This window comes from Argiope bruennichi, chromosome 7 (assembly GCF_947563725.1).
Source record: "Argiope bruennichi chromosome 7, qqArgBrue1.1, whole genome shotgun sequence".
Classification (NCBI taxonomy): Eukaryota; Metazoa; Arthropoda; class Arachnida; order Araneae; family Araneidae; genus Argiope; species Argiope bruennichi.
Window position 1 is genome coordinate 14469380 of NC_079157.1, and position 12773 is coordinate 14482152.

General features: G+C 28.1%; 1 protein-coding gene across 4 annotated transcripts in view; it reads left to right on the plus strand.

Moving 5' to 3' along the window:
* The window catches only part of LOC129975192 (uncharacterized), a 30881-nt gene extending 24427 nt beyond the window's left edge, over positions 1-6454 (plus strand). For all 4 annotated transcript variants that reach the window (XM_056088175.1, XM_056088172.1, XM_056088173.1 and 1 more), the window contains exons 20-23: positions 1232-1288; positions 1411-1487; positions 1640-1769; positions 4601-6454. In XM_056088175.1, the coding sequence (XP_055944150.1) occupies positions 1232-1288; positions 1411-1487; positions 1640-1769; positions 4601-4627 (291 nt within the window). In that variant the 3' untranslated portion in view covers positions 4628-6454. The remainder of the gene's footprint in view (positions 1-1231; positions 1289-1410; positions 1488-1639; positions 1770-4600) is intronic.
* Positions 6455-12773: the final 6319 nt, after the last annotated feature.

A 12773-nucleotide genomic window follows, 5' to 3' on the forward strand; every position in this document is an offset into this window, starting at 1 on the left:
TGTCATTTGGATATTTGTAATAGTTGTTAGTATCTGTTGCTCTTCTAGACCATTTAAATTTATAATTGTTATAAATCTTGATTATTATCAAACTCAGTTTATATAAAAGCCTTGGTCCCCCCCCCCCTTGGGGCTCCATGGGACCATAAAAAAACAAAGCAAAAAAAAAATGAATTTTACCAAAATTTATATAAAATAATGATTACTTTTCAACATAATTGGCATGAAGAGTCAACCATTTGTCTATCAGTGGATCAGGTCTCCTACACCCTCTTTAAAACGATCAAGAATAATCCACCCTCCACACCCAAAAAAAAAAACTTTCTCACATATTATCTAACTAATGTGAACATGTTTTCCCCTAACCAATTGAAAACACATTTGACACAGAATTACAATTGCTGTCACAAAATCACAAGCCAAATTTGATTTATTTAAATTATTATTATTATTTTGAGTTATTGCATGATTCTGAAAGTATAGGTTGCCAGACATTCAGCCTATGGAATATCATGCAATCAACTGGCAAAACTGCATGGCAAAATTGTTTGTTTGCAATGCTCATTTAGACATTCCAGCTCCATATTCTTTCTTTAAAAGAAATTTTAGAAAACTTATGCCTAAGTGATGCAAAAAAAAAGGGGGGGGGATAAATAACTGATAAAAATAATCATTCCTTATCTTAGGAACCTTGACCAGCTTCCAAGAAGCTCTAACGTGTATCTCATATCAATGGTGAGCAAATTTTGTGAAGAGGGTACAGGACATTAAGTTGAAAAGTACCCATGATTGTATTTAACTTTTGATAATTTTGTTTGATTCATTAAACTTTTTTTTTATGACCCATCAAAAAAAATTTCCTTGTGCTAGAGACAATTTGTCTGTTGTCTCTTATTTGAAATATTTTTCATCATTATTTTCTCAATGCTCTAAAATATTTACCACTTAGTTTTGTGACCATTTGTTTTAATTTCATTAAGTTAGTTTTAAGACTTGATATTTTACTTTTCTTATATAATTAACATAAGAATTTAAAACAGCCTTTATTATTAGATTTTGTAAAGAAACAATATGTTAGAACTCTCTGCAGTTAACAGTCTTGCATGCTATAAAATCACATTTGTTTTATTGTTTTGTTTCTTATTTTGACCAATTTTGTTTGTATTAAATTGTTTTTGTTGTGACATTACAAAAAATATAATAGTAAAATTCTTCTTTCCCCTTTCTGCAGCCTTCTTTGTGCATTCTGAATCTAAAAGACTGCTCTTTTAGTGGACCAACATATACGGTATGCATTATATATTTGCTTCATAAATGAACTAACAGATATTATGATTTCCTTAAATATCATATAATGCATTTGAAACTTAGATCCTCAAAAACAATAAAAATATCATTCCTTTTATTTAGGGTTGCCTTTTAGCAAATATTGATCAACAGGTTCAAATACTGCCTATTACAGGACCTATATTTCCTGTTATAGTTGGGTAAGTTATATTGATTATACATTATCACAGTAATTATTTTAATTATATTATAATCAACTTATTATTTTAATTTTGTATCAGAATGAAAAATAAATTTTTAATATAATTTGGATAAAATAGAAAAAAAAACAAATTTTTTTCAACAATTTTAGAACATTGTTGGAGATTGATAGAACAATTAAATGGTGGCATGTTCTTACATCATCATCGGCTGATACAAGTACGACTATACAGTATGTCTTATCTAAAGGCTACAATCGCTTAGACATGTCAATCATAGAGGTGAGCTAACCCGGATAAAATCTAATATTTGTAATTCAGATTTATTTTATTGTATTCTGTGAATTCATGAAAAAAGTTATTTGAAAGTATTGCATAAAGTAATTGAATAAAAAATAGGATTCTTTTCTAATTGGACAAAATAATTTTTATTTATTACATTTATTTATCTTTTTCATAATAAAGTAGCATGAATTTTACATTTAATTCCTCATATAATATATTGTTTACTGTAAAGTGTAGATTATTTTGTCTAAAACTAAAATTCAGAGGGATATATTTAAAGGTTAAAAATGTGCCTCTCATTATTGTATAAAATTTTAGCTAGTTAAAATTTAAATGAGATTTTTACTACATTTAAAATTTGAAAAGTTTTTTAAGAATACTAATTTGTTTTTTATATAATTTTAATGTAAATTTTATCACATTTTTAGCATAATTTTTAGCAATAAATTTTATTATTGTCACTAAATTCAAACCATTTTCATTGTTTCATCAGCTATTTAATCACAAGATTTTCTTCCATTTTCGAAAGCTAATGAAGAAATATTCAACTTACAATACTGCATATTTGGAGAGGAAAAAATTAAAGCATAATACCCTGTCTTAAATTTTTAAATTCATTACAGTGATATTAAATTGTGAGCATAGACTCCAATAGGAAGGTCCATGTACGCAATTAACAGAACAAGTGTAGTACTATTAAAATAATACAGTTTTAATGCCTATCATAATTTGATGCTTAAAAAGTATTTCATGGAGAGGATCACTTACATCATTTTATGCATAAAGAATTTAATTAATATTAGACACAATCAATATTCCTGGTGAATCAGCTAGTAAAATATATTCCCACAGGGAATATTGGTGAACTTGAATGACCTAAAAATTTTTAATGTGTGGCAATAAAGAAATTTAATTAAAAAAATAGTGGAATTTTCTTGTTTATTTATTTTTAATGAAATGCAATTAATTAAAAAAAACACTCCAGAAGTAGGAAAATAATAAAAAAATTGTTGCAATGTGATTAAGGAAGCTGATTTCCTAAATTGCACCACCAATTTCTTAAGTGCAGTCAGTGCAAAAATATGTGCAAGTGTAGCATTAACACATGTACAAGCGTAACATTTCTTGCACTATTTCATTTCTTTTCCTTTGTTTCTTCACATATATAAAACTTGTAGTTTTAGGTTATTGCTTTTTAAATTTTTAACTAATATTTGTTGCCTGCTCCCCACCCCCTTTTTGAAGATTATTATTGTTTATAACCACTTCCTGTGCACTTTTCCTAGCTCAAAAAGAAAGAAAAAATGCAGTTGGATTAAAAAGTTTATTTTCAGCATCAGTTTTTTTTTTTTTTTTAATATAATTCAAAAAACATTTGGGAAAAAAATATCTATTTTATTTTAATAAAATTATAACTAATTATTACCAAACATATTTCCTCTGTTTTAATATATCAAAATATATCCCCCCTTATTTTAAATAGTGTATTAATTTTTTTTGTCAAAATATTATTTCATTGATGATATTTAAATGTTATTGTTTGTTCACATAACTTCAGTCACCTAACATTTTCTGTAAATGCAGTTTTACAAACTATATGTATCATTGCAACATATATTGTCTATTTTAATTTCCAGATATTTGATAAAATTGAGTTTACAATATCTGTTCAAATTCAACAACTTTCTCCTGTGCCATACTGAATTCTCTAATTTCCCCATATTTATTCACAAAGAAGAAATGGGAAATTTAAATTTTTGCAAATATTAATGCAGTGTGATTTAATTAAATTTCAAATAAAAAATCATAGTTAAAATGTTAAAATAACTAATATTTTTATCAATCATTTGATATCCATTATCTCTTAATGCACAGTTAACATTTGGGCTAAGACCCCATCAATTGCCTTTTGGCTATAATATTCAGTGCCAAAATATTGTTAAAATATTTGGGAAAAAACTTGAAACTTAGATTTGTTTTTTGTTACAAATTTGATTTTATTTACAAGTTTTAATAAAAATTTTCCTTGGCTTCTAAAAGAGCAGCAATTCTGTTATTGCAATATAAAGCTTTGTATCATTGTATAGATTGTATTTAAGGTTTTAATCAAAAATTTATTTAACTTTTCACTAACGATTTGTCCTGACCAACCACACAAACTCTATCCTTTTATATTTTAAATGAAGGCTGCATAATGAGAAATGAGTTATCACCAAGGATGTTCTTGCTTTACATCCTGTAGCCCTCATTTGAAATGGAAACCCATCCACCAGAGTAGAATTTCTGTAGCTGGTTGAGTCGGGTCAATATAAAAACAGTTAATGCACATTATTAGTGGCTTCAAAAAAAGTAACTGATAATAATGAGTCTATAAGTCACAATATCTTATAGATATACTCTGTAATACAATTTTTCCAAAGAATAATTTTTAAAATTTCTATAGCAACCCTACGAAACAAGAATTTAATGTTTTTCATCCAAAATTTTGTTTCTGCTTTTCTATATAGCTTATATTTATGCAACAATTTGACAAGTTTAGCATTGAAACTGTATTGTAATTTTAAATCAAAACAATAATTGCAGTTATCAAAGCATTAGAACAATGAATGAAATTTTGAATTCAAAGAAGGAGAAAACCAAATAAATCCAAAAAATTATTTATATGTGCTTGTATGCATATTTTAACTTAATGTCAAATATCAAGGAACTAAAAATATAACAATAATCAGTAATTTTATTGTTTGCCTGTAATAAATATGTTATGAGCATCTTCAATTTATTGTAATTCTAATAAATTGTTAGTCACTAAATTTTTTCTTGTTTTACAGAAGCTGTCTAGGTTGAGTAAAAATTGAAACTTCTCGATGGTATTTTCATCATTTACTCCAGTTTTTATCCATAAATATGAGGCCGTATATATACATTATGTTATGTAACGCTTATTCAAGCATTGTTTTTACCATTGTTATTGTTTGTTAATGTTATTGATCATAAATAGACTTTATTTTTATTATGTGCCATATTGTTATTGAACAAGTCATATTTCTCAAATTAGATTGCAACATAACTTATAAATGGGGATTTTTACCAATTATATATATATATATAAATTAGTGAACTACTGAGAGATTGATTTGTAATTATCGAAATAGTAATACTCAATTTGTTGTATTTATTTTTTAAATTATTTTTTTTAATTTCTTTCATGTTATAACCATGATAAAGAAATCCAAATAATCTTTAACAAAAAAGAGGGTATCAATCTATCCATATAGCTTGTGAATTTCTTTTTTTAAATTGTGAGAAATTTTATTTATTATGAAGGGCATATTGTAAGTTGACAAATTAAAAGTAAAATAATACATACAATTCTAGTTTTGTTGTTTAAAACTTCCTTTTGAAATTGTAATTTTCACTAAGCAAATTTTAATTCTTTTAAGATATTTGCTTATCTTTGTGAGAACCTAAGTGTTTCAGTATTTTTATTAATTGGTCAAATTTTAAACCATATTTCACTTAATAAATAACCTAGAGGCTTTTCTACTTAATAGATATTTTTTAGATTATTAATCAAATATGGTTATTTGTTTTATCATCAGCAGACATTCATATTGGCACTACTCTGTGACATGTTTCCATGTCTACTACCTACTTTTACCAGTTATAACAGTCATAGTTCTATTGATTCCATATAGTCCTTGTGCCCATTTCATAAAGCCAGTAAAGTGAGATTTTATCAAATAACTATGAAACATATTAATAAGAATATGGGCTTACTCTTAATAAAGAAATATTTAGAAATTTTACCACTATTTTATTGTTTTAAATCATATTTCTTCTTAATGTTAAAAAATAGCATTTGTAAATCATGTTAACTGAAGTTAAGAATAATTTTACATTACCGGAATTATAGTTATCATAAATGTCTTAGAACTAATGCAATTATAATAATTGTAAACATGTTATTATATAAATTACATGTATCCATCTGGGTCAAAATGTTGATCTTGAAAATTTATGTACAGAATTTTATCCTATATCCTGATTGGCTAATGTTTAAAGTTTTAATAGATAAGAACTGCATTGCTCATTTAAAAGAGTGAGATCAGTTACATAGTGGAGTTAAGTAAGTGCCCAGTCTATTATATGTTTTTTCTTAGCCCTGAGACCCTCAGTCATCATCTGAAACTTAACAAATGTCACACAAACATTATATTTTGCATTGTTATTATAAATGCCTTAATGTTTTGTCTCCGTTACATAAATGGCACCTGTGCATCCCCCATCTCCCTCCGACGCACCACCATCATTATGCAATTGAGTAACAACAAAAATCTTTATATTGTTGAACACTTTCAATTTATTTATATAAGAATTTGAAATAAAACTGAATTATCATTAATATCATTACTGTTTGTTATTTTTCCTACTTTGAAATTAAAGTATGTAGTTTTTATGCTTTATCACTAAATGGTTTTATTCTCATTTTTGTAAAATTTTCAATTTTTAATGTGTATATTTTTTTCTACCAGTTTTTTTTTAAGAGTATGTTGTTTTCTTTTTATCTGGAATCTAATCTAGAAAATTATGATGTGCATTTGTTGTTGTATTTTTAATCAGTCATAAAAATGTTGTTTTTTGAGTAATGTTTATACTCTAAAAACTATTTAACTGTTTCATCTCATTTTCAAAAACTGAATGTATTATGCATTAAAATCTATCATTCATTAAAATTTTATTTTTTGTATTAAATTAAAGAAAGGTTTTTTTTTTTTGGTTAATCAGAAAGTTATCAATGAATTAATACAGTATAATGAATTATCTGGTTAATCAAGCTTGTTGATACAAAAAAAAAAAGTTTATATATGATGCTTTAAATGTTACTTTTATTTAAACAAATATAACCATATGACTTCAAAAAAATTACCTTGAAAATTGTATGAGTTCAAAAAAACTGAAATAACAATTATTTTAATTTTTTTAATGACTGCTCTGCTGTCAGTGTCATTTTTATTGTATGGTTTTAAATATTGATCTCATTGTTATTTTTTTAAATTCAATAGTCAGAGCTGTTATGCACAAAAAACAGTGTGCATATTTATTCATTCTTTTAATTTTATTACTTGTCTTGAATAATTATAAACTTTTAATCTTACAATAATGGAGTAATTTATTAATTTATCAGATCATCTTATGTCTAGTATTCCATAAAAATTTTTACATTAATCTGTGATTTTTGGTTAAAAAGTAAAAAAATGTGTGCTAAAAACTATGCAAATCTTAATTTAATAAAGAATGGGTTTCAGTTTCCATCCCTTTCATTTTATTATAGAATCAACTAATTGAAATATGTACTATATTGATTTTTCATTAATTTCATAAATTTTCAGAGAAACTCTAGACTACAGTAAAATAAGAATTTCTGCACACGCTTAATGCATGATCAGCTTTGAACATAATTTGGTTGTTTGCCAATTATATTGTAAAGTTAGACTGAAACCACTCACTTGTTATTAAAGGTTTCAGTTAGGCAAACTTTAAGAGAAAAAAAAAATCATATAACTTTTAGAAAATCATAATCCATATAGTGCTTTTAAAATGCATACTGACTTTATAATGTAATATACATATATAACCATATCATCAGTATTTGAAAATTATTATATGATGAATTAAAGGCAAAGAACTTCATATTTTTTCTTTTATGTGTGATAGAATCTTTTCATATCTTCACTGTTTTGAAGAGTCTCAAAAGAATAGAGATTTTTCTTAAAATGTATTTATATAATTCAAAGAAAACAGGATAAAAATTCTAATTCTTACCTCACATATACAAAATAATTAAATTAAGGTATCTCTAATCAGAATTGAAATCAGGAAAATGAATTTAATAAGAAGCACATTTATTGTATTAAAAGTAGGGTTTTTTTTTCTTTTTAATTATCTAATATTTAATTTGCAACATTAAATTATTAATAGTATGGATTTTAGAATTTTTTTTGTTCCAAATTTAATATAAAATTAAAATTTATTGAGTAATTGACTGATTGATAATGAAGTACTGAAAATGTTAAAATAACAAACTGGTTATCATGAACACACAAGCATACAAGATTTCAAAACTTAGGACATCAAGAAGGGAGACAGATGATTACAAAATTCCGTCTTTAAAAGTATGAAGTAGTTCAAGTTAAATAAAATTGTTCAATATAATTGATTGCAAAAATGTCAAATATTAATTGTATTCATTTAAGAGCTTGGGAAAACAAATAATTTAAAAAAGGGAGTTCATCCAATAAAAAAAAAGTCTTTTTTTTTTACCACATATATATATACAGGGGTGTTTGTGGGACCCCAAAAAATCCCCTGAAACTTTTACGGACTTACTACCGACATTTTGGAGTTTCGAGAAGGGGGGGGGGAGAAATGAAAAATTACGATTATGAAGTATTGAATGACCTAATTATAAAAGTTCAATGAATTACTTTTTTTGCAAAATTAATAACCATTAATTTTGCAAAATTAAGACCTTTGAACCCAGGTCACGTGATCACACATCTGGTCGAACGAAGTCTCTCCCTTTTTTTTCTGCCGCGCCTACTTGCCGAAAAGAATCCAGAAGAGAATGTCCGAGAACCGGGGGAATGAGTCATAACTCGCAATTAGGAAAGAACAAAAAAGAAGTTTTTCCCCCCTTTTCACGCATTATCACTGCCTTTGGAGAAAGAAAGGAAAAGTTTTCACCACACACACTGACCTTGCGTTTTCTGCTTTCAAAACAAACAAAATTACCCAGATCAAAATAAATAATTCATTATTATTCCTACTTCCTTTTGAACGACGATCCCCGGAATTTCCGGGTATCGAAGTTCAAAATCCCCGGAATTCCGGGGTTTCCCCGGAGCACAAACACCCCTGTATATATAAATGGGTTACCACATATATATATATATACAGTTTTTTTTTGTCTTATTTCTGAAGGGCAACAGTAAAATATAAATAAATCACTCTATGAATATCTCAGAATGATTCATTGAATGTTTTCGTAACTGTATTTGATTTAATGCTTTGCTAATTAATGGAATTGCAAGATATTAGAAATTCTCTAGAAAGAAGTAGCATAACATTAAGTCATAGGTAACAAGATGTAACAGAAAATTAAGAAATCAGAGTCAAATAGAAAGTTTAACAGCACCAAAATTGGCTTAACAGTCATCAGATGAATAATAGCTATGACTTTGCTATTTCATACTAATCTTTTAAAAAGTTAATAATCTGAGCGAAAAAGTTGTATTCATCAAAAACGGCAATATTAAGTATTGTTAGCATCTATTGCATTCCTGTATCACTTATAGTTCTGTATTTCAGAGGTAAGTCCACTATTGAATTTATTATTCCGACCTCACTTTTGGATTGATCATGTATTATAGCTGCAAATATATATATATATATACACACACACATATTTTTGAGGCAGAGGTCGTGAACGAAGAGTGAGGACACTTTATATTCCGACACAATTTAGTATTTCGATCAATGAATTTTTAAACTTCGCTTTATTCCATCCCGGGAGACATAATTTATGTACCATAAGCGTGAACAAACTGACGTCTGTTCACAAGCGATATAAGAGCGTGAAAGAGAAAATAGTGAACGAAATATTTATCCCCATGATTATATACTGTTAGATTCTGACAGGGATTTCTTTACACATTTCGATTTAGGTAAGGGAATTTTAGGGTTCTTTTAAAAGAATTTGTTTAGATCCACAAATTTGTATCTCTTCACTCCGAGCGTGATAACCACTGATTTAAGCCTTCTTACAGAGCTTTTGTATTATTAATTAAAAAACGTGGAATTGGATCAGGAAATAAGAGATCATTTTGGAATGAAGTTAATATGGCCTAAATTAAGATAGAAATTAATTAGATAATTTATATTTAGAAATATCATTAAATATATATGCATAGTAATTGTTGCATTGCACTCTGGAATTTCTTTTGGTTCTCTTGTAAAATGTTGCGATATTTACTTTTGCATCAAGATGATTTTTTTATGCATTGCGATTGAATTTTTATACGATTGTAATTTGTTTTTACAAGTCGTTGTAATTTTATTTGTTGTTATTTGTAAATATGCATTATATGTAGTTGTGAATGAAATTGCTTGGAATCTCAGAGAACGTAGCAGTAGACGTTACAGTACAATTAAGACTTATTTTTCTGTAACCATCATAACAGCATACAATTCCAACAGTATGAAATGCCATCACAATACTGTGGTATAGTCATGGGGAGGGGGAGGCATAAATGACCCAGTATGTTTATGTTAAGTCGTGTTGCAACGACCCTTGGCCTTACAGACGATGCATGCTTCCCCCCCCCCTTGACATACTCTTGCGGGTTTCTGGACAAACATCAAAGCACCCCAGAAAATAGCGAGAGGGAAGTGTGCCTCGTCTGCAGGCGGACAGGTCATGGGAACGCGCGTTGCTTTATTTATCAATTACGATGAAGGGGTGAAAAAGTTAGTGCAGGAGTTTCGAACTTTTTCGGGATCCTCCCCCTCCTTTCTCCTTCCAAAATCCATCGCTCCTTCTTCCATAATAGAAAATCCTATCAAATATTAAAATATTGCTACATAGTCATCAGGCCATCTATTAAGAATATCAAAATAGAAATGATAATAACCATAAAATGGCATCTTAATTGTTTTTTTAAAAATAAACACGAGATCAGTAAAATTGTAAAATGTGTTAGATTAATGGAGTTTTAATAATTTGTTTCTAGTTCCAGTTTCATTAACATCATTTCCTAGTTCACTGATACACAGTCCTTTATTCCTTTTTATATATATTAACTAAATTTTCGAATCGAAATCATGCAAAATTTCTTTACTTTTGTCCTCAGTCCAGAGTACAAAGCTGGCTTTAAGTTTTGAAGCCAAAATTCTTGATATCCATTTCTTATTTTCACTTATGGTTCGTCATGATATATACATGTTCCTCTTTTAAATTTGAAATCTGGGGTTCGAGGTCGAAGAGTTCCAAATTCGAGACCCCATATTACAAAATATCCGCCGGGTATATGGGCCTAGTACACTTTAAATCTGGCGATGTGAGCCAAATGTTCTCTTGTTGCTGTGCTGCGGAAATTTGGAGGGAAGCGACAGCTTAGATGTCGTCCTCGTTATCTGACCGGAGTTGGAAATTATGAGATTCGTCCGAAAATAGGCCTCGTGTTACTTTTATCCAGAACATTAATATAACTAAACTTCAAAATTTGATAATGCAACATCTACATTCGTCGATATTTTTAATGCTCTATAATATCGTGAAGATATCGTTACAATATTATTCATCATTTTGTGCTAACAGGGAAAGTATCGGCCACACTTTCGGGCAGTTTCTGAAAAATATTTCCCTTATATTGATCTGATATTTATTTCAATTCTTTTCTGTCTATCTTTTCTTTTATCATTTCTGAACTCGGCAACTGTCGCTCAAGCTTTATCACTTGTGATTGGCTTAAATGTGTTCTATCGCCTTTTATCATTCTACGAAGAAATTTGAAACACAGAGAAGGAGATCTTTCTCTGTGATTTGAAAGACACTGCGTGTTCTGCAACCAATGGCAAGCGCTGTTGCAGCAGCGCCACCTACAACTCCCAATGTAACGTGTGAGCAGCATGATGTGAGCGTCATGTTTTTTATCTTAAGAAGTGTGAGCATCAAATAAACTGAGTTTAATTTTACAGTCCTCGAGAATGAGTTTGCGAATAATTTTCCATGTACAAACACTGCGTACCGAGCAGCTTATTGCTATTACTCTTTCTCTCTCTTTGTGTGTGAAATTAAAATTTAATAATTGAACAGGAAAAGTATAAAGTAATTGATAAGTTCCAAATTCAGAAATTTTAGAGTGGAATTCTTTTTTACCAAGTAATTCTGACGAATCGACAAATATTTATAGACATTTTTCGAGGGTAGTTTTTTTCTTTTTTTTTTAATACAGATATTTTTATCAGGTGCTCCTTCATATGAACACATTTATGTATTATGTAGAGTGAATTTATGTAGAGTGCCATAAATTTCATTGAAATAAAAAAAATGAAAAATATTTTTAGAATTTGTACTTTTTATGAATTTTCTCCTAATCTCCTTAAGCTATCGTAACTTCGACAACTCATTTTATAGGTCTGCTTAATACCTAAGATTTTTTTTTTTTTAATTTAAACTATTTCTCTCGGTTACAAATGTTTTTTAAACGCTAAAAATTGGTGGCTCAATTTGTATTACATTTACTCAAACATATCCAAAGACATGGCCTGTTTTGGATTACCGACTCAACAAGTTAAATCAATAAAAATGGTAGGTTTTTTCCCCCCACTTTAAAATACAATTTGATTGGTCACAAGTTTATTCCTGGGAAAACAATAAACACATTAAAAGTTGTTAAATTTATTTAATAACATTTTTATATTACTATGAGAGTAATAATAAAAACAATCAAATTACAAAATTTTCGTACATTTTTTTCAACGATTTTGTTTTTCCCTCAAAAGCATTTTTTTTTCATAGTATTTGAATTTAGTTATTTACTACTATTTATTAGCCAGTTAAATGTTTCGAGCTCTTCGGAAAATGCGCCTCTAAATTGTGTCGCAAAAATTCAGAGATGACGAGTGTACTCGTCAAACACAGAGTAAGAGTAAAATGAAATTATGTTGTAATAAAATGATTTTTACTTTTTTATTTCACTAATCACATTTATTTATTTATTTAAATTAACATACATTTTCTGCATATGAACGAAAAGAAACATCGGGTGACTAGTGCAACACAGAGATACATTTAAGAAAAACATTTCATATTATATGCTTTTTCTTTTTTTTAAAACTGTGATTCAATGAAGATCATTATGATCAGTGCAGTGGAAACAAGAGGACCTATTTTCCGGCAACATTTCTTTAATAATCATGTTTCACATAAAGCACTAAAGA